This window comes from Podarcis raffonei, chromosome 16 (assembly GCF_027172205.1).
Source record: "Podarcis raffonei isolate rPodRaf1 chromosome 16, rPodRaf1.pri, whole genome shotgun sequence".
Lineage (NCBI taxonomy): Eukaryota > Metazoa > Chordata > Lepidosauria > Squamata > Lacertidae > Podarcis > Podarcis raffonei.
In genome coordinates this window covers 16,579,094-16,606,140 of record NC_070617.1, presented here as the reverse complement: position 1 = coordinate 16,606,140, position 27,047 = coordinate 16,579,094, and the positions used below count along the sequence as shown (strand labels likewise).

The following is a 27,047-nucleotide window of genomic DNA, read 5'->3' as shown; positions in this document are numbered from 1 at the left end:
GCTCTGTGGTTTAACCCACAGCACCACCCACGTCCCTAAAAAAAAAAAAGGATTTAACGTATGTTAAATCAACACCATACATTTAAAACAGACACCGCACCCATTTAAAGCACATGAGTTTCTCCCAAGCATCCTGGAAACTGTAGTTGTTAAGGCTGCTGGGAATCGTAGCTCTGCTAAGTAAAGTCTTGAGCTTTAAATATGAGTTGGGTGTGCTTTAAATGTACGGTACATTACGGATCTGTCAAGGCTCAGAGTAGCCAGAGGAAACTTGTTGCCCACAACAAAGATGGCAACCCTAGGCAATGGTCCTTCCTTATTGGCTAGAGAAAATGAGCCAACCCCCGTTGGACGTTAGAAGTTGACAGCTGAAGGTAGCGCCCTTCGCTAAAATGGCGGCCACCGGAAGTCAAAGACAGACATTGCGCTCCCCTTCACACCCCACTCATGGCATTGCATAACATAAGTGAATTTAAAAACAGTTCTCTCATGGTCTACCTGCACTATACGTAAGTGCAGGTGACCAAGAGCCGCTCCAGGACGGCGCTGGCGAGAAGAGAGACCCGAGCCGCCATCCTACCCCCCTCCTCCCTCCCCAAAATGGCGCCGGCGAGAAACGAAGGCCCGAGTCCCTCCCTAAGATGGCGCTTGTAAGGAAAAAAATGGCCGGATCCCTCCCTAAGATGGCGGCGGCCGGAAGCGGCGGCCTTTCCCCTCACATCGTTTCCAGCCGCGACGCCCCGGGTCCAGGAACCAGCTCGGCAAGGCGGGGCTTGCGTCGCCTGCCGTGGTTGCCTCCCCGTCGAGCTGTATGGGCGGCGGCGGCGACGACGGAGAAGAGAGGCAGAGAGGACGGAAGAGAAAGGCTCCGCGGTGCGCATGCGCCGATCTCCATGGAGAGACAAGGGGGCGAGAGAGACGGAGGGGAGGCCAGGTAAACAGTCGCCCGCCCCCCAACCCCACCTCTAGCAAAGGACGAGGAGGAGGGGATAATTCGGGGGGCGGGCGGGGGACAGGATAGGGTTGGACGGTTGGAGGCTCCGTGGTGCGGGAGGCGGCGGGGGGACAGCAATGAGGAGGGGCGCAGGATTGGGCCCGGGGCGGGTGGGTGTCTTTCTGGCCTCAGTTTCTCAAGGCGAGGCGGCTCTTCAGACGAGACTGGGCGGGGCTTCTCCCACAGCAGCTCCTCCCCATTTCCAGGCCTCTCCGGATATCTCTTGTTTTTTGGGACTTCACACGTGCGAGGCCGCTTTTATTATTATGGGCTCGTGTCCAGCTCAGTTGCACTTGGGGATGTCAAGTGACCCAAGTCAGTTTCTTTCGTTGGGGCTGCTCTGGGTGTGACTAACGTTTAAGTAAGCAAGCTATTACCACGACGGCTCTTATGATCACTACCGTCATGTTGTTGTGAGTTTCGTCGGCTACAATCCGAAGAGTGACTAACGCTGGATGCATGCTTTCTCTCTCTCTCGTTGTTATTATTTGCATTGGTCTGCTCTTGACGGTGGCTATGGTTGAGTGCAGCCGAGTATTACTACTACTGCTGCTATTCCCATCAACAGTTTTATTGGGTCTATTCTGAATGTGACTAACGTTGGGTGCAAGCTGTTGGTGGTGGTGGTGGTGGTGAATGCAGCACTGCGGACTCTGCGGTCCTTATCTCAGACCCTCCTTCAAGTGCTTCTCCCCCATGGGATGTCCAGAGGGTGGAATAGGGCTTTTCAGTGGTGGCTCCCTGCTTGTGGAATGCTCTCCCCGGGACACCAGACAGAAATGTAACTTTTTACCTGGCTTTTGGCCCTTAATTTGAGGGGTTCTTGTGGCTTCGCTTAGTGGCACAGGATCCATAAGGCCTGCTCTTCGTTTTGTATGGATGTGTTTTTTAATTATTATTTGGTTTGTTGTAACAGGTTTTAATGTTTATACTGTGCTGTAACTCACTTTTGTGAGTAAAGTAGTTAATATAAATATTGTTTATTTTGTTAGCTGCACAACACGGTCCCTAAGTTACCCACAATCAGGTTGTTGCTTTCCTTGGAAAAGTTGCACGTCTAACCCCCACCTGTGTGATGCAGTGTAAGAAACTGGGATAGAAAAGCTTGGAGCCAAATGGCTTCTGGGACCTGGGTTGTTAATGCATGTTTAATTTGGTGTTTACAATAAAAAATATTGGTACCATACTTCAGTTTTCAAAACATTCTTTATTGTTAATATCCTTAACATATACTTTGAGGCTTCAAAGCACTTACATTTCAGTAATCCTTGAGTGTCGGCCAGGCGCAAAAAAACCGGCGCCCAGATGTTTTGAGGAGCTCACAAATGGAGAATCGTTAGGTGCAAAATGCGCCTGGCGCCTTACTAATTTGAAACCCTGGTATGATGTGTATGGAGTCTGATCCCTACACCACCCTGCCTTCTTTAAATATCTGTGTGAGTGTTTATATAGTGCTATCAGTGTATATAGCCCTCTGCAGCGGAGCATAAAATGGGAAAGGTTGCTGCCCTAATAAGCTTACAATCTAAAACTTAAAAGTGATGATGGGGTGCAAGAGAAGTGCCTCCTCTCGTTCCAAGTTGTGGGGTTGTGTTGAGTGCAGGTCTGAACCATGGTGCCATCACTGTACATGATACTTCACGGAAATGCACATAATATTTAAAAACCCAAGGACTGGACGGGTCCCCACCTGAAGGACATTGCAAACTAGTAAGTGTTCATATGAGTGGCTAGAGCAATAAGATGTTGTCTCCATTGGTTGCTCTTTTCCCTCCCCTCTGGTGCCCCGGGGAGGAAGTTTGTGATGCAAATTGATCCCTATAATTTAATGTACCTTCTCACAGTCTGCACTTGTGGGATGTCAGTAATCTCTGTTACTGATGTATTTATACAGTACATGGGATGCCCATAGCTAAGTGTTAGAGCACAGCCCTCGTAGGGCTGGGAAAGACCTGTCTGAATTCTGCCACAGTGGGTGTAGAGCAGGATGAATAAAAGCAAGTTCTTCTTTACATAGCACATAGTTAAACTGTGGAACTCCCTCCCATAGGACACAGTGATGGCTACCAACTTGAGTAGCTTTAAAAGAGGATTGGAAAAATTCGTGCCATGGATACACATGTGGCAGTTATTTCCAGGTTAGGCTGCTGTAAGGTGCTCTACATGGGGCTACCCTTGAGATAGGTCTGAAATTTGCAATTAGTCCCAGAAAATTAAGAGTGCTGCTGGGAACTTGGTTGCATGATACAACAGTTGCAATGCCTCCCAGTTCGTTGTCTGGCTCAGTACAAGGCACTGGTTTTTACCTTTAAATGCAGCTCCACCTTGTGAACCAGCTTGCGGGGTGGTTTCTGCATCCCTGTGAGGCATGTGGAAACTAAGGACCTGGGATAGAGCATCTTCATCAGTGGTGCCCAGGCCGGACATTGGGAGATCCATCTTTCCACTTAAAGCCTTTTAGTGACAAGTTGAAATGCTTTCCGGCCATTTCATGGAAATTCTTCTAGCTTTTGACTCTTCAGCTTGTTGGTCCTTTTGCTTTTTGCGTTAAGGATGGCCAGATTTGTTTGGTGCTTCTGTTCTTAGAATTCTGAGCTGCCCAGGCAATTCCATAATAGTGGAAATAAATGAATATTACAGAGAGCTTTTTTAACCAAAAGCTAAAATCTGAAAGCACTCTGGGGCATTGAAATTAGGGCAAAATTGCTTAGCTTTGGTAATAGCATTATTATTAGTGTGTGAGGAAATGAGGCAGCAGAATGATAGGCATCATCTTCACGAATCTGTGTTTTCCTTCCCAGGGTCTGGATGAAGCAGCTGTGAAGCAGTGGAAGACTAAAAACCCAGGCTCCAGTCTTCTGATGCATAGTAGAGTGAAGAAATGAAGGGGTGAGAGAGAGGACGCCTCTGAATATATTTTGCTTTGGGGGGGAGCAGTGGGGGGTGGCTCTTAGTCTCAGGCCCTGCTTGGGGGCTTCCTGGGGGTATCTGCTTTGCTTCAGGGTGCTAGCCACAGGGCTCTTCTTATGAGAGTGAGTGAATGGCCCCACAAGTTTCTGAGATAAATTCTGTTTGTAAACAATAGCAGGGCTATTAGGCCTAGTGGCTGATAGTTCTCTTTTCCTCCTGCTCCCAGGATAGTTGCCCTGCCAGGGAGTCCAGCATCCTGGGGCCAAACAAAAGATTCTGGCGAGCCCACAAGCAGGCCTCCCCTCATTCATCCTCAGCCAAAAGGCATGTTGCCTCTCTCCTTGAATGATTGGACAGATTCATGGAGCATAAGGCTATAAATGGCTTCTGGCCAGGAAGGCTATGCTCTGCCTCCATGGTCAGAGCCATAGGAAGGAGGAGTGCTCTTGAGCGCAAGTCCTGCTTGCCTAACCTCCCTCACAGGGTTGTTGGGAGGATAAAGTGGGGTTGGGGGAGAACTACGTTCTCCACCTTGAGCTCCTTTGAGGAGAAGTGGGATATAAATGTAACAAATACATAAAATAAATTATGTTGCACTTTCTGATACTGTTTTTAAATGCTGTAAGCCCCCTTCAGTCCCAACTTGAGAGCAAGGCGAGATATATAAACACATTAAATAGCATTAGTCTCCAAGGTCTGGTGCATGTGGAGCAGGGTGTCTGCTGAAGGTCTCTTCTAAATAAGGGAGCCCCTCCCTCCTTCTGTAGCCGCCCACCCTCGAGAAAGAAGCAGAAAGGCGGGTGCACACAGCCCAAATACTGTCTCAGGGCTCCTGGGTTCTCTCCTCATGTGCCTTTTTCTCTTCTTGGCAGACAGCAGAAAGCGGTAGAGACGGAAGAGGGCACTGTGCAAATCCAGGAAGGTGAGCACCCAGCCACACCTGCTGCTCTTGCTTCCGGCCTCCCCACCCCCACCCCGCCCCATTGCCTCCCACTCCCAAAAAGCTAAACGGTGATCTGCTAGTGGAGATTCGCCTCCACTCCATTCTAATCTTCTGGAACAGTGCTCCGGTGGTTGTGCGGGTGGATGGAGAATGTTCCTGCCTGGGCAACGCTTAATGAGCAAATGTGTCCATCTCTCTTCCCTGGGCGGCATCCCTTTCCCTTCTTTCCTTAAGGGGCAGTGGCGACAGGCGAAGATCCCACCAGTGTGGCCATTGCTAGCATTCAATCAGCTGCCACCTTCCCTGATCCCAACATCAAATACGTCTTCCGGACAGAAAATGGGGGCACTCAGGTGAGACACTTATCGGATTCCCCTCGTGCCGCTGGTTTTGTTTCCTTTGGGGTGAGTTGGTGGGTGTGCAATATAGTGGCTCTGTTATTCCTTGATGGTCAGAGGCAGCAGTACCCCCACAGAAGCCACAAGAAGGGAGAATACCTTGTGCTTGTCTCCTGCTTGCAGGTTTCTTCACAAGCATCTGGTTGGCCACTGTAAGAACAGGATGTTGGACTAGATGGGCCATTGGCCTCATCCAGTACTGTTATTCTCATGTTCTTCCCTCTGTCTATTCTCTCTACGTCACCCCTAACTCAGCACACACACCCCATCTCGTTTCCCAGCATTTCTGAAAAATAGACTAAAACAGTAGGCGTTCATAAAAATGGGGATGGGGTGCCTCTGCTGCCTCATCCAGTGTGTCCACAGACATGTGGAAGAGACCCCCCCCCCATCTTTGCTCTGCTAAAGTGCTCCATCCTTCCACCTTCTGGAAGTCCAAGGTGACCAAAGCATAAGGAGACTTAGCACAGGCTGCCTCCTTGTCTCTGGCATGCAGGGACTTGTACCCTCTCAGGCTGGTCCTGCCAGCCCCTTCATTAGCCTGGCCTGTGTGTTCCCCCTTGGAGGCATGAGCCGCCTCTTGTGCAAATGCAGTTATGGGGGCATCCCGGGACTGCATCCTGGAGAAAGAGGCCAAGCCAAATGGTTTGCAAGGGTCCTGCTAGCTCTTGGGGTTATTTCCAACAAGGCTCAGGGAAGTGACGAGGTCTTAATTTTTTTAGAAAAATTCTGTACTTTTCTGTGTATAAGACTAGGGAGGTTTTTTTTTACTCTAAAATAATGTTAAAAAATGGGAGTCATCTTCCCCCATTTTCATAAATTTGAGTCCCCCAAAATAGGGGTTGTGTTGTACACGGAAAAATACAGTACATTTGTAAGATCCCAGCCCCTCCTTCAGAATGCTTAGCGTGGTGAGGATGTTTCTGCTCCCCTGCACATTTGGGAAGGGCTGTAACTCAGTGGTAGAGCATGTGCTTTGCATGCAGAAGGTCCCAGGTTCAATCCCTGGCTGCATCTGCAGGCAAGGTTGGGAAGGACCCTTGCCTGAAACTCTGAAGAGCTGCTGCTAGTCAGTTTAGGCAATACAGTCGTATCTTGGTTGCTGAGCGCCTTGGAACTCATATGTTTCAGCTCCCAAATGATCAAAAACTGGAAGTGATTGTTCCGGTTTCCGAATGATTTTCAGAAGCTAAACGTCTGGACGCTCCTGCAGCCAATCGGAAGCCACGCCTTGGTTTTTGAACAGTTCCGGAGGTTGAACAGACTCCCGGAACGGATTCTGTTCAAGAACCAAGGTACAACTGTACTGAGCTACATGGACCAAATGTCATGACTCAGTGTAAGGCAACTTTCTATGTCCCCCCCCCCCCTTGCAAGAAAGTAGCTAGGCTAGGCTAGGTGAAAGCATGTGTCATAGGCTCACCCAGTCAACCCCATGGTTCAGCAGGACTCTGAATCTGCGTTTTCTGGCTGGAGCTGATGAGGGTTTGGAGGGGGGCAGATTGGCAAAGGCTGCTCTCGCTACTAAGCACTTGCTCTGTTAACGATGTCCCCCCTTTGCTCTTTTCACCAGCTGATGTACAGAGTGATTCAGGTAGCCGAGGGGCAGCTGGATGGGCAGACCGAGGGGACTGGGGCCATCAGCGGTTATCCTGCAACGCAGTCCATGACACAGGTGGGTTCTGCTGAGTCAGCGGAGGAAATGGTGACATTGCCAATCTGCTCTATGCAGTCATCCTTTCCAGCTGAGCTGTTAGCTCTGCTCCTCTAGCCCTAGGTGGTTTGTGGCTGGTGAAACAGGCTCCTTGAGGCTTATAGGCAGGAGGTGGATATTCTGCAGGCACATTCACCCCAATTCTGCAGCTTGAATAACTTAGGTACGGCTGCATGTAGTTAGTGCATTTGCAGCATTCAGCATCTGCTAGTCAGTACGAAGGGCCAAAGGGTGATTCCAGGTGGGGCTTAATTCGTAAATGGGTTGTTGAGATCTTGCAAATGGGTCATTGGCAAGAGGAGTTTTTCTTAGTGCTAGGTGTTCCCTGGAAATAGTATATCTGAACTAAAATAGGGGGAGGGGATAAAGGCTAGCATATTTTTGCTGTTTATATTGTGTGGGCTCTCAAAATCTTGCAGGCATGTGGCACCCCCTGTCCAACAGAAAGAGCCCTCCTGGAAGCACCCAAAGAGTGACAAGGAATCCTTCTTAGCCCCTCCCCTTCCCTTTGGCTTTTCCATAGCTCATAAGCACTAGAAGCTTGTTTCATAAAACCAGGCTGCTGAATATCAAATAACTGCCTCTGCCCCTCGCTTCTTGCATCTAAGGTACCTTTGAAGGTATAAGCAGCTCAATCCAGGCAGCTGTGATGCTGTTGGAGTGTTTGTGAAGGCTATCACTGGATCACATTCCTCAGTTTTGTTGAATTAATTCAACTAAATAGGTTTTAATTGGATTTTGGAAAACAAATGTACAATTAATCGCTACTGTCAGAGGCTCAGGAGCAGAAGAGCAGGGGAGAGAGCAAATAGAGAGCGGAGGAGAGGAATCAGAGGGGAGCGTAGGGGAATATGACAGTGGCCCGAGAGATTCCATGAGCTTCTCCAGCGAATCAGAAGATTCCCAGGAGGGGGCGCCTATGATAAGGGCGAGGGGAGTCCCAGGGGGGACGCTCCATAAACAAGGAACCAGAGGGGACTCCCAAGGGAGTAGCGGAGGATCAGGACCAGTTCCCCCACCAGAGCGCAGTGGGGGGGAAGAGTCACATGAGTCAGGACCAGCTTCTCCTCCAGCGGGGAGAGAAGATGAGTCAGGGGTAACCACGCCCCCATCGGGGAGTGGGGAAATGGAGGGAAGGCCAGGTCCAGCTAGCCTCCCCGAAAGAGGGAGCAGTGACACAAGTGTAACGGTCAGAAGGAAAGTGGGAGGCTGCGCGCGCGCGCCAAGTTCAAATGTGGAGGAGCGCGGGACAGCAGAAAACCCGGATTGGGAGCCAGGTCCTAAAGCCCGAAGGAGGGGGGGAGAAGAGTCGGGGGACTCAGCGTCAGAAGAATCTAGGAGGGCTGAAACTCCGACTAGCAGGAGGACCCAGAGAAAGAAGGAACAGAGGAAGAGGTGGAGTAAGGCTAGAATCTTAAGCTGGTGTCGGGGGGAGGAGATTCAGATGGGACTTCTACGGTCTGAGGCATAGACGTAGCGTTGCGCGCTGCGCGCCTGGAAATGAAACTGAACTTCAATAAAGACCTTTTTACTTGAGGAAGAAGCAGCGTTGGTCTTGTGTGAGCTGGGACCTTGGGCAGCGCTGACAGCTACTGTTTTGAATTTTGTGTGGGTTATCTTCGCCAGTGGGTTGCCCAAACTTCTGTTTTGAATGATGCTTCTATAGAGTAGGGTAGAGTGAGACTAGGGACGAGTTTATGGAACCAAGGGGGCGGTTGCCTGAGAAGGTTTGGGAACCACTGTGCTAGACTGAAGGTTCTGAACCCCCCTGCGCTGATTTTGCACTTGTGCCTTGGGCTTCAATACAAACGCAGTGTAGGAAAAGTATCTCAAGGGAGGAGCATCCTGAGAGAATAACACTATTGTCTGTCTCTCTGTCTTTGCCTGAGATGGATACCTGCCCAAGTACTTGTTGAGGTAGATGTATCTGAAGGAGGCTCCTCTCTTTTCCTCCCAGGCTGTCATCCAGGGCGCATTCACTAGCGAAGATGCCGTTGAGACAGAAGCTGCAACCACGGAGACGCACTACACATACTACCCTGCCACTGCAGTGGCTGACACCAGCACGTCTGCCGGGGCAGGGACCACAGCCACAGCCGTGGTGACGACCCAGAACTCAGATGCCCTGCTGGGGCAAGCGACGCCAACTGGCACAGGTCAGTTGGGTTGGGCTACCTGCGAGACAACTAGAGCCACCCCTCCCCTCCCCAGGAGCCAGCTGGCAAGTTCAACTTACTTAGCCCCTTCCCCTGGGAAATGGAGTTGCTCCCGCCTCTGTGCTCGCTACAGATTTTCCATGTCAAGATGGAGCCGTTTGGCCATCTCAGGTTGTGCAAATGAATCAGAATGTTGTCACGCATCTAAAACGGTTGTCGCAGAGCACGAGTGGTGAAGTTAGGAGTCTAGGTTACACAGGTTGGACACAGATTTCGGGAAGCAAGCTCCCATTTCTACAGATCAGGGAAACCCAGTTTCAGATGTGAAGGTGCAACCCAGTCATGTTAATATCCTCACCACCACCGCTTCTCCCCCCTTTTAGAACTAGGGCAGCTTGGCCACCTGTTTGGTTTCATGGCAGCTCCTTCAGAGCTGTGCTGCTCTTCTCTACAACTTTGTTTTGTTTTGAATTGCACAGGGCAGTTTTTTGTCATGATGTCGCCACAGGAGGTTCTGCAAAGTGGGACACAGAGGTCCATCGCACCCAGGACTCACCCTTACTCACCGTGAGTGCTCTCCTTCCCTGTCACATGCCAGTCTCTTAAAGTTCTTCCTTTATTCGGGGGTGGGGCACAGTTTCCTTGAGTGTCCTATGGCTTCCTAGCCTGGAAGGGGGCTGCTGAGGGACTCCTCCTGTCTCTGGAAACCTGAATGGGAAACCCAGTGCCAAACTGTGTGTTTTTGACTCCCTCAGGAAGTCTGAAGCTCCACGAACGACCCGAGATGAGAAACGTCGGGCACAGCACAATGAAGGTGAGTGGGAACTGTTTTGCTAACAAACGTGATCCTTGAATTTAGCCACACTGTTCCATGAGGAGAGGTTGCTTGGAGTGCTGACTGCCTTGCACTCCTCTGTAGGAGGATCTTCTTGCAGAGCGTACTGCAGCACTGCAATCTGTTCAGCATCTTGAAGGAGACTGGTCCACATCCCACCGTTCTAGTATGCCAGTCATTCTTCCACTTCATGCTCAATTATTATTTTGTTTGAATTCTTAGTAGGTCTGAGACCCTGTATGTATTGAGATAGATTTGCGCACAACAGAAATGTTTAAGAAGAAAATTCATGTGAAACCAGAGAGCATTTGTGCCCTGTTCTTCAGCCATAAAGACTACCAGAGCGGTTTACATACTCAAAACAAGGCAGTCCCTACCCACAGGCTTACAATCTAGAAACACAAGGGAAAGGGAGCAGACTTGGTGGTGTATTCTACATGTGCCATGGCTTCCAAACTAGGCTTGTACTTCTCCATATGCTCTGAATCCCACCACCTTTGGTGCTGCCTTCTTCCTCCTCTTCATTTCGGAAAGTTGGGTGGTGGTAAAGCTTGCTGAGCTCTTGGTTTAACACAGCAGCAATGGGCTCCCGTGGACCAGAGGATCTCCCCTGTCTGAAGTAATTTGGTGAGGGCAGCAATGGCCAAGGTTGACTGGTATGATTTTAGTGATGAATTGCTCTTTCCTAGCTGCTGTACTTACTGCCTCTTGTAATTTTTAATTATTTCTTTTAATTGTTGAAAACCCAGTTTCTTTCTCTTTTTCCTTTTGAAGTTAAAGGAGAGTCTGACCACCATATATACTATCTTGCTCACAACCTCTTCAGCATACCCTGTTTCTCCCCTTCCCCCACCTCATCTGTTATCTTGCCTGGTATGTTCTAAAAAAAGAGAAAGCCTCTAAAGAAATCCTCTAAGGGTGTAAAGATGTTGCTGCATATGTCAGTAAATGTTCACATCTCATCCTCCAGGGATTTTATTCTGAGTTCTAAAGTATTTCCAACCCTGGCTAAAATTCTGGAAAAACTAGTAAGGCCTTTTGAAGCGTTTGAGTTGTGTTCAGTTGCACGTAATAATCGTCAAGAGGTGGGACCCGGCTGGCCACCTTAAATAGAGAGTTGTGTATGTAAGAATGTCCGGTGGTAGGCCAGGAGGCAGGGAGTAATTTGGGGCTGGCCAAAAGGCTCTTCTTGAGGAATACTGAGTGCTTTTTCACGTAGGGCATAGCTAAACTATGGAACTGACTCCCGCAGCAGGCAGTGACGGCCACCAAATTGGATGACTTTGAAAGAGGATTGGACAAATTCATGGAGGAGAAAGTTACGAATGGGTACTCAGCATGATGCTGATGCTGGGAGGCCGTCATGATTTCAAATACCAGTTGCTAGAAACCACAGGAAGGGAGAGTGCTCTTTTGCTTGCAAGTTTCCCAGAGGCATTTGGTTGGCGGCTGTGAGAACAGCATGCTGGGCTAGGTGGGCCCTTGGCCTCATCCAGCAGGCTCTGTTTATGATGTTTATCTTTCCATCTCTTCCAGTGGAGCGCAGGCGCAGGGACAAGATCAACAACTGGATTGTGCAGCTGTCTAAGATTATCCCTGACTGTTCCATGGAGAACACCAAGTCTGGGCAGGTAAGGGGGCTTGAACTGGCCTTCTGTAGGAGCAGGGACAGTCTGGGCCCGGTTACAGAAAGGTCGCAGCAGGGTGCCAGCCCTTGACTTCAGGCTCGCTCAGTGTCAGCTGCTGCATCTGTGAAGCTGCTTACCATTCTAATTTCCACAGTGCTTGATGCCATGTTGACTGCACCAGGGCTTTCTGGGTAATCTTAAAATGGTGGGCACATCACTGAGGGATCAAAAAGGGCAGAAGGGGCTCTGCCTGAGGGAGCTGACCTGAGCTCAGCACCCTCTCAAACATTCTGCCTACCAAACTTCAAAATCTTGTATCCAGAACTCTCCTCTGCACATCAAGGAAATCATTCATTTTGGCGTTTAGTAACCCATGGTGGTGTCCATATCAAGCAGTCTGTTTGCATGTGCATGGATTAAAAAACATATAGGTGCAAAACAGGAGCCGTTGGCAGCAGCCATCAGTTGCTTTGGATGCCTTGTAAAAGCAGACCTGTTTGCCCAGACCTTCCCTGGCCCCAGAAAATTGGACTCTGTTTTGTGTGTTTCAATCCCTTTAATGCCTTTTAACATTCCTTTTTACAAGCTTTGCTGCTGCTTTGTTTGTTTTGGGTTGTATTTTTTCTGTTAATTCTGTTGCTTTTTTGTTGTTTTGTTGTTCACAACTCAAAGCTTTTTAAAACATTAAGTGGTTTATAAGAGCTTTTGAATAGAATCTTTAAAAAAATGATCCCAGGATCTGTCTTGTCACCCCCATCAGGAGGAGTCCCCTGCTTCCATCTTCACCTGGTCTAGGAATTGTTTGGTTCCCTGGAAACTGTCGGGGGTGTCTTTCCTCTCACACACCTGCCTTAACTTGTTGCAGCACCTGGCAACAAAAGTTGTGCTGGTTTTAACATTTCTAGGCAGGAGGAGGCAGTTTTCTGGTCTTCAGGGAAACGGCACACTGGGATGGGTGGAAGGGAGAGGGGGTTGAAGAGAGAAGGCAGCCATGAACTGCCAAGTGTTCCCACCTGAAGTGTCAGGGGCTGGTACTACCCTGGGGTCTCCCCCTTGGGCCCCCAGCTCAATCACTCACTTTCACTGCAGAGCAAAGGAGGGATCCTCTCCAAAGCTTGTGACTACATCCAGGAGCTGCGGCAGAGCAATATTCGTCTCTCCGAGGAGCTGCAGGGCTTGGACCAGCTACAGATGGACAACGAGGTCTTGCGACAGCAGGTAAGGCTGGCCAGAAGGGGGGCAGGGTGTGGATGTTTTTCTACCAGAAGGGGAGAAGTAGTGGGGGAGCTCTTTAAGGGGATGGAACTGGCATGGCAGGGGCTCTTCCAGCAGAGTCTGCCTATTGCTTGCAGCGGTGTGTGTGTGTGTGTGTGTGTGTGTGTGTGTGTGTGTGTGAATATAGGAAGTTGCCTTGTGCGGAGAGAAGCCACTGGTCTTTCTAGCTCAGTATCGTCTACACTAGCAGTGATTTCTGGCAGGCATCTCTTCCTGGAGATGCTACTGAGCATTGAACTTGAGTCCTTCTCAATGCAGAGCAGATGCTCTCCACTGAGCTGCTTCCCTTCCCTTCCCTTAGCATCTAGGGACATAGGAAGCTGCCGTATACTGAGGCAAATCATTGGTCCATCTAGCTCAGTATTGCCTACACTGATTGGCAACAGCAGCTCTCAGGCGTTTGAGGCAGAGGATATTCCCAGCCCTGTCTGCAAATTGAACTGGAGAGGAATGGCAAACCAAGCTGATGGACTATGCCGTAATGGCAAAACTGACGGGAAAACTCAGAAACTAAGAGGACAAAAACTCTATAAAAGAATGGGGAAAATTTATAAGCTACTTAGGAGACCACTGTAAGCAGATAGAAACATTGGCAGGATTTTGATTTCACTTGTTGTATAACAATTACCATGGATAATATGGATTGATATGGAAGAATATGCAGTTTTAAATATTCAAAATGGGACCCCATGGAGAGGGTGGGGGGAAGTCCCGAAATTCGGAGGAATCTCTGTATATGGATATATATTTGGATTTTTATAACTTTGTACATGTAAAACCAAATAAAAATGCTTTTTAAAAAATGATTTCAAATTGAACCTGGGACCTTCTGCATGGAAGGCAGGTGCTCTGCCACGGAGCTGAGGCCCTTCCCTGCTTCCTTTCTCCCTCTGCAGGTGGAAGACCTGAAAAACAAGAACCTGATCTTGCGAGCGCAGCTGCGGCAGCACGGCGTGGAGGTCATCATCAAGGACAGCCACTGATGAGCCACCACTGACCAAGGGCCCTCCTCGCCCTCCTCCTCCTCCTCCTCCGGCACAGCAGCCGACGGGGGTCCTGTGCCTCGCCGGTGCTTCCACGCCAGGCCCCCGTCCTTGTTGTACAGACCCAGTGAGCAGCGCTGTTGCTCCCGGGCCAGGGAGCTGGGCTGGGCTCAGCTCAGGACACTTGCCTCTGCCCAGCGCTCTTCCTCACGGCCCGGGACCTGGCTTGCCCCCTTGAGCTTAGACGCTGCCTCTTGACACAGTCCTCTGTCTTGATACGACCCTAATCAGTTCCAGGGCCGTGACCTTTTCTCTCTTTCTTTCTCTCCTCCCTTTGAACAGCACCTCTCACCTGTGCGCTCGACACACCTTCCGCTGTGTCCGTGCATGCGATATTATGTAGACATGTTGCACGTCCCCCCTTTCTCCCTCGCGCCGTCTATAGGCCCTGCCTCCACAGCACTGCCCATCTCCGGGCACCTTACTCTTTGTGAGCGTGGAGAGCTGAGAGTCTTCCTCTCCCCCAACCCTGCTTTGTGGCTCTCCGGCCCAAACCAGCCAGTAGGAGGAACCCTTTACACCACAGTGACAGCCTCACACGCGCCTCCCCTTCAAGGCTGGCCACCTAGTTCTGCCTCTGGGCTTCCACTCAAACAGCTGCAGGTCTGATGTGGCCCTCAAAACCCTCCCAAGACTCTGGGCTTGCAGTGAAGACAAGCCTGCCACAGCCTCCCCTTTCTTTGCTCCGCACCCTGGAAGGTGGTTTAACGTTGCTCTCTTGCCATGGAAGCCGTTTGCCAAGGAGGTGAGTGTGGGCCGAGAGCAGCAGTAGCTGTCCTCCCGTCTCAGGTGATTGGACAACTGGTTGGGGTGATGCTTCTCTTTTTTTTTTTTGTTTCTCCCCGTTTTGTTTTTTTAAAAAAATAAGTCTCTGGATTAAAAAAATAAAGTAATGGAAAAGCAGGGGGTTGTTCTGTGTTCTGGCTTGCGGATGAGTGTCAAGTCTCCTCTTGCAGCGGTGGAGAGGACATTGAGTTTGGTCCTGCCAAAATATGGGGCAGTACTGGTGAAGCAGCTGGAAAGATCTCCTGCCTAGAGCACTGGCCTTGAACTGGTAGGTTGGGATATTGGAGAAGGATATTGACAAGTCGGCGCATTTGTGGAAGAGGGCGACCAAACTGATCAAGGTAACGAAGCCTTGTGAAGAATGGTCAAGGGAGTTTGGGGAAGTTTTGCCAGAAGATGAGACCGAGAAGTGATGTGATAGCCATCTTCAAACATCCGAAGGGCTACCAATTGGAACATGGAGGAAGTTTGTGTTCTGCTGCCACTGAGGACAGGACCCAAACCAACTGATTCAAATGACAAGAAAGATGATTCCGACTAAATATCAGGAGGAACTTTCTGACAAAAAGAGCCGTTTGACAGTGGAACAAAGTCCTTCAAAAGGTGGTGGACTCCTACCCTGGAAGTTTTTTAACAGTGGTTGGATGGCAATCTGTCTTTAACTGCGGTTCCTGCATTGCAAGGGGTTGGACTAGACAACCCTTGGTTGTATGACCCACTACTAGGTCATGGTCTGAACCAAAGTGGTTGCAACAGTGTTGTTATAACACCACACACTAGTGTGGTGTAGTGGTTAGAGTGTTGACCTAGAACCTTGGGAGGCCAGGGTTCAAGTTCCCACTTGCCCATGAAACTTTCTGGGCCACCTTAAGCCTAACCTAACCTACCTCACAGGGTTCTTGTGGGGATCAAATGAGGAGAGGGGGAGAGCCATGTATTCCACCTTAAGCTCATTAGGAAAAGGTGTGATATAAATGCAGTAAACAAATACATTTCCCAGCTCTAGCTGGAGAGGCCAGACATTGATACTGGTTCCTTCTGCATGCGCAGCATGTGTCCTTCCCCACAGCCGTTCTCTACTCCAGGACACTAGCTAAGGACGTGGAAATTTCACACAACCCTTGCACCAAATTGTTGGAGATCAGAGCATACAAAGTACTTGTGTGTTTGCGTCTTACGCTAACTATATTCTCACCCAGTATAATTTGGCTTGCATAAAATGGGAGAACCATTACCAAGTGCTTCTGCAGGTGCACCAACCCAGCTGATGCCGTTTCAGTGAGCCAAATGGTCAAAACAACTCAAAGCGCAAGGTCTGGTGGATGATGATTGTTATTAAACCACAGAAACCACACATAGCCCCAAACTTGTCAGATTATCTGGGGCAGGGCTCTCCCCAGGGCAATTTCCAATCCCCGCCCCTAAAGTTCTGTCCCTTTGCTCAGGTGGAGTTTATCCATGCAGAGGGTCATCCGTTGTGGCTGTTCCTAGACCAGGAATCCTCTGGGTTTTGGGAAAGGACCTGGCTGTTTCCCTTCCTCGCTTCCGGATGAAGACCCCTGCTCCTCAGAGACGCTGTTGCTTCTCCATCTCCCCCAGGGTTGTCGTGGGCCGCCTGGCAGTGTGGCCTGGCTGAGGTTCCCCTGCTCGGGCCTCCATTCACGATGGGCATAGGTGGTGTTGGGAGTGGAGCTGGTGAAGATCCAGAGGGGCTTGGTGATGGGGCTGGCCGCAGGGTTGGCTCCAGAAGGACTCTTGACAACTATCAGGCGCCCCAATGTGAAGCTGTCCGTTCTGTGGAGCAACAACCAAGGTTAGCCACATTTGAAACTAGGGCTCAGTCTAGGGGGTTCCCCCAAAACTGTTTCACAAGCTTTATTCAGGTGGTCTGAAGAATGGCAAGAGCAGTGGCTGTTCCATAGTTCTTGGAACCTAGTGGACCGCTTAGAAGATGAGCAGGGTGAAATGCAGGAAGAAGCACTTCAAAAGGAGCGGAGAGGATTATCAGCTTGGAGGTGAGTGGTGCAGGCCTGAAGTTCTGGGGGAGAGGCACTTGAAAGGTGTGGAGGGGATTTGAAAAGCTACAATTCCCAGAGGGGAATTCTGAGAATTGCAGTTATGGGAGGGGTGTCTCCTAACAACACTCAGCACCCAAACTATAGCTCCCAAAAATATTTTTTTTTTTTTGGCGGGGGGAGCCTTGATAGTTTAAAGTGGTATTGTAGTGCTTTAAATGTATGGTACGAATGCGCCTTGTGTATAATACCCCAAATGGTACCTAGGTATTTCCTGGCTGCAATTCAGAGATCTGCAGTGATCCTAGTGCCAGAAGCATGCTAGCCCACATTGGCCCTTGCATCGATTTACCTGTGCTTTTTCCGTGCATTGTCCTGTTCCAGCTCTCTCTGCTTCTCCACACTCTGATGGTGCAGCCACAACACCAGTACAAAGAGCGTCATGAGCACCAGGCCCATTGTGAGCATGAGGCTGATCCCCACTGCGCGGGAGGTGGTGCCATGTGAGGCTGGAATACAGCAAAGGAAACGGGATGAGAGAATGGCCACTCACAGCGCCCACCAGTCCCGTTATCCCTGCTGGCTGATGGGAATTGTAGTCAAGAGCATTTGGAGGGCACCATGTTGGGGAAGGCTGGCTGAAGGCTGCTTGCCCCTAGCAACCACCAAGCCTAGTAGGGTTTCTAGATCTTGAGGAGGACAGAGTTAACAGTTGTACAGAAGAGGTAACTGGGAATGGTCCTAAACTCTGGGAGAATGGAGCTTCCCCACCTTACTGCAGGAAAAAGATGGGGGCCTTTGGATAGCGGCAGCAGAGCTTGAACTGGGAGCCTGTCTGATCCATAGCTCTGTCTGCAATCTTAACTCCACTTACCTGTGCAGAGCTAACACCTGAGATGCATATTTTTAGGACCTATTCCAAATCACTTTTAAGAATTGTGTTTAAATTGTCGTCACCCACCCCAGATTGAAGGGCGGGTAATAAATTGTAATAGCAACACCAACAATAGTTAATAATAATATAGGCAAATACATCAGGGGAAGGCCTAGGCACATTCAGAGATGGGCGCCTTGGTACAATGAAGCCATGCCATGTGAATCTTCTGGATCTGCAGCTGAGGGCACCAGCTTAGACCCCGGCCCTTTCCAGACACTGGCGATACTCACTGACGTGAACACGCAGCTCCAGGACGCAGGAGGTGGAGCCCAGCATGTTGGAGGCTGTGCAGCGGTAAAGGCCCGAGGCCTGCGTCGTCAGGTTTTGCAAGGTCAGGAGGGCACGTTTGCCATCTGCCCAACGAGAGGGCCGGAGCCAGAGGAGAAAGGGGAAGTTAGCAATGGGAAGTAACTCCTCCCGCCCCCACCAATCACAATCAGCATAGGACCCTCATCTGTATTACATGAATGTGAACAGGAGCTGACCCGCCACTGCGTCCCCTTAGGAGAATTCTTCAACGCTTGGCTGAGATGGATGGATGTCTAAAAATGGCAACAGATGCATTCTTGTTCCCAGAATAATGAGGCAGTGGGAAGTTTGTGTGTATGTATGTATTAAGAACAAGGGAGGATCTGTAGCCTAGATGTCCTCCCTTGGATTCAGCACTTTTGGATGTTTCGTCTTCCAAATCAGTCTTCCTTAGCTTGCTGCCCTCCTGATTTTTTTAGACTACAATTCCCATCAACCCCCAGCTAGCATGGTCAGTGGTGGGGGTGTATGGGAGCTCCCATACAAAATCCCTGTGTGGTACTGCTCTAAATTGATTTTAATAGAGTTAGACAACTAATAATCATCACAACAACAAAAATATTGTTAAAGGTTTTGGGGGGGGGGGATAGTCTGTTTGGATGACTCCCTTGGTCCCTTCTAAGCCTGTGATCCGAGATCCAGTAATGCTTGGAAGCTAATAGCTGCTGACCCACCAATACCAGATCCCGTTTTTTAAGGGTATTTGCTTAGGCTGGCCAGTTAAATGCTGCCATTTACCGTATCGAAGAGACAAATGGGTGGGTCTTTTCCCTACTTATCTGGCTGGATGCCACATCATCCTAGAATGGAGAACAGTATCTTCCCCATCCCTTATTAAAATTTTGATCTTCCCGATTGTTATTGGCCCAGAGATGGAAAGAAGATAAAGTCCCTACCGGAAAAGAATGGCAGATTAACTTGATGGATTATGCCGAAATGGCTAAAATGACCAGAAGAATCAGAAATCGGGGAGACCAAAATTTTAATAAAGAATGGGGAAAAGTTATATTTTATCTTATAAACCATTGCAAACAGCTAAAATATTGTAGTTTAATGGTGAATTTTGGACACAATGGAGAGGTAAAAGATTTGGATTATTATAAAAGATGCCGGAGGAAATTATTAACAATAGGACCCACAAAGGGGAGGAGGGAAGTCCAGGAGATTCTTTGGAATCTTGTTTTTATGTTGGATATGTGATTGTAAAATTTTAATCTGGAAAACCGAAAAAAGGGGAACAATAGGCCAAGAAAAAGGGTCTGCATTTGAGAGAGCTGTGTGCAAGAGTTTGGGGCTGATGCTGGAAGCTGGAGACTCAGAAATATGTGCTCTGTGCTGTACTTGGGGGCTCCCCTGGAAACCTAATGAGGAAGCAAAATTTGTTGGGGTTGTGATAGGAATTTTATGGTCTTAGATATATGGTAATGTTCATAAGTGTACCAACCAAGCACATACATAGATCAGCACAGGAAGGCCAACCTGGAACCATTTTGATTCCTAAACTGACCAAATCTTTTCTCTGCAAGGTCAAAATGGAAAAGCCTCCCTATTGTCTTTTCCTTCACAAATCCTGTCTTAAGGGTATGTCTGTGTTTGAACAGGGTGTGAGCCTGTGACATAGCCCAGGAACTAAGTATTTATCATTACAAAAGACTGGCCAGGCTACCCAGGAAATCCAATCAAGTAACCTGCATCAAGTAACAGGAGATAAACAACAACAGGAGAAAAACAATATTAAAATTTTTGTTTTAGACCGCCTTTTCTGTGATGTAGGTGTGATGTATCTGAGGGGTGGTCTTAGGTTACACCCCTTCTGTGATGTATGTATGATGTTTCTGGGGGTGGTCTTGATCTACAGGGTGGCAATTTCAAAAGGTTTTATAAGGCCTTGCACACCATATTTCTAGGTCCCTCCTCTCTCCTGCAGATGAGGGGAGCACCCTGTTGCAACAGATCAATAAAGGCCAAGCCTACAGGCTGCTGTTTTGCTCCAAGTAATCCTGGTTGGTATCTTTGTTTTTTGTCCAAGGGAGCCCTCGGATTTTTCTGTTAACAGGGTGTTGATGCTGCGAGTCCCTCCCTCCTACGCTGGGTTTGCATATATGTGTGAAGAAAACCATGCACGTTAAAGATACCACCATCTCTCTTCTTTCCAAGGAAACTGAACCCTGGGTACGCACTGGAGAGTTTTGCAGCCTGGCCATTAGGGTACATGCAATAATATATACGGTAACACCCCCTCACAAACCTTCAGCCAAATAAAAGGCCTCCCATCTAGTTTGCAGCTTGCCCTACTCGTACTGGGACCAGCAGCTGTCTCAGGCTGAACGCCGCCTCTCTCGGCTTCTTGTTACCTTCATAGCTTATCATCAGAGGTTGCGCATCCGGTGGGATCTTCTCCCAGGTGAACGTGGGGGTGGGCATCCCTTCATCCACAGTGCATGAGAACTGGAGGCTTCCGCCCTCCTCGCCGTCGCCCTCGCTGGAGCACCTGGGACGAGAGGGAGGCACTGGGGGAGGGACACAGAATAAGAGAAAGTCCAGTTCAGACCCACAAGCCCCATTTCTTGAGAGAGGATATTTATGCTCGCTTTTTAAATACGCAGATATTTTTAAGATGACAATAATGAAGTTGTTCCAAATGAAGATGATGTAGAGGCCTAGCAATATTTATAAATAAAAGGTAATCAAACCAAATGTTTGATATGCTAACCAGAATAAAAACCCAAAGTACTATTACAGACGGAACACATATCGCTTGCTTTTGTTTTGAAATACGTTATCTAAACATTAAACATCCATTCCCATTTTTCAGTTGATTTGTTCATTTTGATAACTTCCAGGAAAATGCTGGCTTGATCAGCAGCTGTAGAATCTGCCTATTTTCTTAACCAGCCTGTGATTTGGGAGTGAGGAGTTGTGCAAATTCTAGCTATAGCAAATAAATAATAAATTGGTATTAACGGTTTACAGCTCAGGTGTCCCATAAAAAATTTCTTTGAATTAGGTTGGTTGGGAAAAAATGTTATCCGGTTATTTCTTTAATTTTGTCTAAGATTATGTTCCAGAAAACTTGTTAACGCTAAGACGAGATCAAAGTATATAAATTAACATCTGCATGAGTAGAATTACTGTACATCCCTGGCATTTACTACTGGCATTGGGATAAATCAGGCTTCCTCAACCTCGGCCCTCCAGATGTTTTTGGCCTACCACTCCCATGATCCCTGGCTAGCATGACCAGTGGTCAGGCATGATGGGAATCGTAGTCTCAAAATATCTGGAGGGCCGAGGTTGAGGAAGCCTGGGATAGATCTTGTGAAATCTGCAAGGGCTGAGACACCACAGAAATATATTGTGAAGATAGCTCTCTTGCAAATGACTACATATTAGTCCGGTGGTGCCTGGTGCACATTGGCACTGCAGGGCGGTGGGAGCGAGGTCAGAAAGCAAGGAGACCAACGATAGATGGAGCCAACGGAGGCCGCATTCATGCCATACATTTAAAGCACTGTGATACCACTTTAAACAGTCATATATTCCCCCAGTGAATCTTGGGAGCTATAGTTTGTTGAGAGTGCTGACAGTTGCGAGCGGATCCCTATTCCCCTCACGGAGCTACAGTTCCCAGAGTTCCCTGTGAGGAGGGGTTGATTGTTAAACCAATTCTGGGAACTGTAGCTCTGGGAGGGGAATTGCGATTGCCTAACAACTCCTAGCACCTTTAACAAACTATACTTCCCAGGATTCTTTGGGGGAAAGAACGTGGTCTAATTTGAGTTTTATTTACAAGGGCAACACTGAAACAACAGAGAAGGAAGCAGATGCCCAGAGGCACCCACTGGGCTGGCTGTGAGAAAGAGGGCAGGTGGGTTTGCAGGACCAAAGGTTGGTGCGTTGCCCTAATGGACCAACTGAATTCGTCCCTTGAGTACGTTTTTCAACAGCCAAGTCCAAGCATCTTCAGGGACCAGTTAATTTGTAACTTCTTCCCATTTCTTTTTAGAGGGAGGTATTCTAGCATCACAATTAGCTACCCAGGTATAAATTTCATCAAAAGGTTTTCTTGAAGAGGGTCAGGTGATTAATCATTAGATTTAGATTAACTGACATCCATGGCAGAACCGACATAGCACGGTTGCTCCCCACATCTGAGACATTTGGCTCCCAATGCGTTTCCAAGCACAATTCAAAGTGTTGGTGCTGACCTTGAAAGCCCTAAAGGGCCTTGGCCCAGTATACCTGAAGGAGTATCTCCACCACCATCATTGGACACTGAGGTCCAGATCTGAGGGCCTTCTGGCGGTTCCCTCACTGCGAGAAGCGAAGTTACAGGGAATCAGCCAGAGGGCCTTCTCAGTAGTGGTGCCCACCCTGTGGAACACCTTCCTATCTGATGACAAGGAAATAAACAACTATCGGACTTTTAGAAGACACCTGCAGGCAGGCCTGTATTGGGGAAATTTTAATGTCTGATGTGTTACCATTTTTATGTGCTGTAAGGCGCCCAGAGTGGCTGGGGAAACCCAGCCAGATGGGTGGGGTATAAATAATACAGTTGTTGTTGTTGTTGTTGTTGTTGTTGTTGTTGTTGTTTATAGAAAGAGACAAGCCTAGCCTCGTGCTTGTGAAGGAGCTGAGAGTAAGGATGTGGGAGCAGCCATACCAAACACAGTGAGCTGGATGACTCCGATGTTGGGCGTGGCAGCATCTGGCGGGTTCATCACACTGCACTGGTACCTGCCGCTGTCCGAGCTCCGTGTGTCGTTCAGGATGATGGTGGCGCTCTTGGTGGGCGAGAAAGCAAAGCCCACCCGGCCTGTGTAGTGGGAGATGCTCTCCACCACCTCGCCTTGCTCGTAGGCAAGGACCTGCAAAGTAGAGGAAGGTCAAGTGAGATGACAGGCCAAGGATGCTCAGAGCGAGAGGAGAGAGTAAAGTTAAGAGGACAGTACATTGAGGCAGTTTCAAGGTGGGCAGGTGAGTGAAAGTCTAGACTCTCTGTTTGGTTATGCTGGGCCTTGGCTTTCTTGGGCACCTGTTAGAGGACTTGAACTACCTTTTGTTCAGGATGTTGCTTGTCAATGGATAGCCAGGTCAGGAGCATCCCAGACCCTGAGTTTTTATGGCCCAAACCTGAGAGCTAGGGTGGCACCTGGTGATTCTGCACTCCCTCCCACCACTGAACCCTGGAGACGGAGGTTAATTGGGAGAGGCAAGAAGGGAAGACCCTGGAGAGCCCGTGCAGTAATTTTCAGCTGGCTCCTACCAAGCTGAAGCTTGCAAGCTGCATGCATAGTCTTCCGAATAATTTAAAAAGTTTTTTTTTTTTTAAGGCACTGTTGCCCACCTGGAGATTCAAGCCGTCCCACCTGAAGGGAGCTAGGCAAACCTGGAGATTTCAGGTCAGGTCTGGCAACCCTACTAAGGCTGATTGGCAGATCTTTCATCAAAGGGGACCTAATGGTTAGGAAACAGTTGGCAATTTCTCTGGAGAGTGATTTGAATGTCTCAGGTTGGAAGAGACAGTTTTGGGACAGAAACAGGGAGAGAAATCCAGAGGCTGGAAGAGCATTGTGGAGATACTGATCCTGCTATCTGGAGATGAGATGTGTGTGTGAGACAGAGTATCTCCTACTTTGGAGGAATGCATAAATACTGCAAAATACTGGCTAGGAATAACTTGTGGTCCCAAGCATCTGGAGAGCTTCAGGTTGGCACTTGCTGCTGTAACCACTAGATGACGCTGCCTCTCCTTTTGGCACGATGAGAAATATAGTTCTAATATTCCAAGGGCCACCATCAGCCTCAGGCCATCATGGCGAGATTCAAGTCTTTGCCCTCAAAGATGTATGTTAGAAAAAGATCACAGTCACCTGAAACCTCAGAGCAGAAGCACTGCAAATTCCAAAAGGGGTGAGTTGGGGAAAGACCCTCCCCCCAGCTTGATCTCACCTGCTGAGGGCGGTTGGGGTCCGCAGATGGAATGATGGTCCATATGATATTAAGGTGGTTCAAGGGTGCTGTGGTGCGGAAAGAGCACGGCAAGAGGGCACTTCCTCCCTGTACAACCTGGATGCTATCAGCCACCACAGAGACCTTCACAGCCCCTGAGACTGAGAGAGGGAGAGAAGGAGGGTCAGGGATGCTCAGAAATGAACTTTCCACTGCCCCTGGGCCTTGCTGGCTTTTTGAATGTCTTGGATAGAAGGCTAGACCACACAAGGCTTGATCTGACATTTATCCCTCTCTCCTAACAATAGAACTCATGGACATCCAATGAAGCTGAATATTGGAAGATTCCGGACGGACAAAAGAAAGTCCTTCTACATGCAGCACGTTGTTAAACTGTGGAACTCCCTGGAACAAGAAGGCAGCAATGGTCACTGACTCGGATGGCTTTAAAAGAGGATGGGACAAACTGACAGAGAAGGCCATCGATAGCTACTAGCCATGATGAAGAGACTATGCTTGGGTCCTCCTTGAAAGTTTCCCACTGCAAGGACAGGACGCTGGCCTGGAAGGGTGGTTGGTTGGATCCAGCACCTTCATCTTACGTTCTTACGATTCAGCAAGGCTCTTTTAAAGCTATTAAGCAGCCTTCGCCAACCTGGTGCCCTTTGGGTTTGGGGCATGCCGGTCGGGGCTAATGGTCATTCTGGTTCTAACAACATCGGTTCTAACAACATCGGAAGAACATCTGGCTGGCAAATATTGTGTTTAAAGATCTGGAATTCACACCACTCTCAACTTTGTACATTTAAAGATTATCATTCCCCTGCCTTTTCCCCTCCTTTTTTCTCGTGGCTCAATTTAGTAGTCATTAGTTCCTGCAAGAAAAGAGACTTATTAGGGACAAGGCCTATAACTGGATGTTATAAAGGGACAGCAGTGGGACACCTCTGGTCTTCCAGATGTTGTTGAACATACTGGGGACAAAAAAAAAACCCCCAAACTTTTGGCACCGTGGCATCACAGTGGAAGACCCACAGGCGAAGCCAATGGGGGGGGGGAATGAAAGTAGATTTTTAAAAAATGACAGTGGGGGGCTCTTTGGGGGCAACAGAAAGCCTTTTTGGGGAGAGGGCAGATACAGCTCATTCCTTTCTCTTGAAAGCCCACTCTAGAGATGGTGCCAAGGGGAGTCTGGGTTGGAATGAGTGACGGGAGACTCTGTTCCTGACCTTTTCGCTTCCTTTCTCCAAAGGCCTGAGCACTGAGCGGCTGGATGGGAGGTGGGGGCGGTAGCTTTTTTCCTAAACAATGGGCCTGTGTGTCCCACTCCCAAGGGACCTCTCTCTTTTTGCCTCTCTCCTTCCCCCAGGCAAAGTGCAAAGGCATTGCAGTGAATGGGAACTGTCCCCGGGTTGAATTCTCAGGCTAGATAATTAATTGGAGCTGCCTGAAACAGTGACATCTCTTCAAGGTAATTGGTGATAATTGAGAAGGACCCGGTGATGTCATGGGACGTGCCTGAGAGACAGCGGTGAGAGCCTTTGGGTGCTGAGGCAGCTTCCATTACCCCCCCCCCATCTCTGAGCAACCTGTTTGCAAAGATAGCAGTTGGTACCAGTTCCTCAGGAGCAACTTCCTATCCCCCTCACCCCACAGACCCTCATGGGTGCTGAAATCAGCAGAGGGGGCCCTCTTGGTAGTTCTACCACCCTCATATGCTCAGGGGGCGGGGGTGGTTCAAGCAGAGAGAGCCTTCTCTGTGGTGGCCCCTAAGAAGAAGAAGAAGAGGAGTTTGGATTTGATATCCCACTTTATCACTACCTTAAGGAGTCTTAAAGCTGCTAATATTCTCCTTTCCCTTCCTCCCCCACAACAAACACTCTGTGAGGTGAGTGGGGCTGAGAGACTTCAGAGAAGTGTGACTAGTCCAAGGTCACCCAGCAGCTGCATGTGGAGGAGCGGGGAAGCGAACCCGGTTCACCAGATTACGAGTCCACCGCTCTTAGCCACTACACCACACTGGCTCTAAGCTGTGTGTGGCACCTTCACAGCTTTCAACAAATGGATTCTGAGTGTGTGTGAGGAAAAAACCCCACCAGTCACAACAAATTGTTTCTCCGTGACCATGCTGTTGGTAAAAATAAGGGGTGTGGGTTGGATTAGGGCCACAGTGGCAGGGATGGGCCTTTTTAACAAACTATTATTGTTCTACTGTTTTCCCAATAGGGACTGTACTCACCCTTCCAAGCTGCTAATTGGTATGAATGAAGGAGCAAGATTTCCATAGGGTAAAGGCTTAACCCTGAATTTTCTCAGTACCGTGGCCCTGAACCAAATCTGCCACCCTTTAAATTTTTAAAAAATGCTATCAGGACTACCTTGGCTGTAAGCCAGCCCCCAGCTCCAACACTGTAAAACCTGCAAGCAGACAGGCAGACTGAGGTGATACTCACCACACCATTTATTTTAAGCACTCTTATTCCACAGTATTGCATTTAAGCATTTATTTATTCATTTAATTACGCCCTGCCTTTTCTCCAGGACTCAAGGCAACTCATGGGGGGTGGGGAACCCACACAGATAAAACCCCCATAGCTAAAAACATAAAAGCTTATAGCTGAAAAGTAATGGAACTATGATTCCAACAGTGTAAGGAAAAAAAAATCTATTAAAATACAGACCCGGGGGTGGGGGGAGGAGAAATAGTACAACATGTTATTAACAGTCATGGCTTCCCCCTAAGATTCCTGGGAACCATAGTTTGTTAAGGGGGTGCTGACCTTTCAGACCTATAGTTCTTAGCACCCTCTGTGCCTGTTAAAAGTGCTTTAAATGGTTTGGATGTGACTCAAGCGGAATGGACGAGAACCCCAAAAATATTATGGTCTGCCTGCCCAGTTTGGTTTGTTCCCCCAGTGAGGCTGTTTCTCTTCCTTCTGAACCCCTGGAAAGAAAAAAAAAAAACACCTCCCTTGTTTTGCACCATCCCTGTTGCCTGGTACCTGTTATGCAGCCAAGGAGAATCCACCAGCCAGGTAGAGCTCTGGGCCAGGGCCGGACTCTGCCCTTCTTTCCAGGGCTCATTGCTCTGCAGCGGTCAGCTCAGTCCACCAGCGCAGCTCATTTGGTGCCTTCCGCCAGTCTGAAAC

General features: G+C 48.8%; 2 protein-coding genes across 5 annotated transcripts; one reads left to right on the top strand and one right to left on the bottom strand.

The window, feature by feature from the left end:
- Window positions 1–730: 730 nt before the first annotated feature.
- On the top strand, window positions 731–14,799 carry USF1 (upstream transcription factor 1). 4 transcript variants are annotated; one of them, XM_053368639.1, is made up of 11 exons: window positions 731–873; window positions 3,796–3,883; window positions 4,777–4,826; window positions 5,082–5,200; window positions 6,819–6,920; window positions 8,917–9,115; window positions 9,595–9,682; window positions 9,871–9,929; window positions 11,487–11,581; window positions 12,668–12,796; window positions 13,750–14,799. In XM_053368639.1, the coding sequence occupies exons 2-11, from the start codon at window positions 3,876–3,878 to the stop codon at window positions 13,834–13,836; spliced, it is 936 nt and encodes a 311-aa protein (XP_053224614.1). In that variant the 5' UTR covers window positions 731–873; window positions 3,796–3,875; the 3' UTR covers window positions 13,837–14,799. The 4 variants fall into 4 exon arrangements, with proteins under 4 accessions (XP_053224614.1, XP_053224612.1, XP_053224615.1 ...); XM_053368637.1 differs by having other exon boundaries at window positions 731–934; XM_053368640.1 differs by having other exon boundaries at window positions 733–934; window positions 5,088–5,200.
- A 1,206-nt stretch (window positions 14,800–16,005) lies between these two features.
- Window positions 16,006–27,047, bottom strand: LOC128403982 (immunoglobulin superfamily member 11-like). The gene is made up of 7 exons (XM_053369200.1): window positions 26,901–27,047; window positions 23,899–24,059; window positions 22,610–22,814; window positions 20,298–20,453; window positions 17,865–17,987; window positions 17,050–17,206; window positions 16,006–16,476 (listed from the first exon to the last, which is right to left on the bottom strand). The coding sequence occupies exons 1-7, from the start codon at window positions 26,980–26,982 to the stop codon at window positions 16,170–16,172; spliced, it is 1,191 nt and encodes a 396-aa protein (XP_053225175.1). The 5' UTR covers window positions 26,983–27,047; the 3' UTR covers window positions 16,006–16,169.

Excerpts from the sequence above, each read along its gene's own strand:
- USF1 (XM_053368639.1), top strand. Across the intron at positions 5,201-6,818 it reads CAGAAAATGGGGGCACTCAG|CTGATGTACAGAGTGATTCA; the intron begins GTGAGACACTTA and ends TCTTTTCACCAG. Across the intron at positions 9,683-9,870 it reads AGGACTCACCCTTACTCACC|GAAGTCTGAAGCTCCACGAA; the intron begins GTGAGTGCTCTC and ends TGACTCCCTCAG.
- LOC128403982 (XM_053369200.1), bottom strand. The coding sequence starts at position 26,982 with ATGAGCCCTGGAAAGAAGGGCAGAGTCCGGCCCTGGCCCAGAGCTCTA. Across the intron at positions 24,060-26,900 it reads TCTCCTTGGCTGCATAACAG|TCTCAGGGGCTGTGAAGGTC; the intron begins GTACCAGGCAAC and ends TCCCTCTCTCAG. Across the intron at positions 22,815-23,898 it reads ACCCCAACCGCCCTCAGCAG|GTCCTTGCCTACGAGCAAGG; the intron begins GTGAGATCAAGC and ends TCTACTTTGCAG.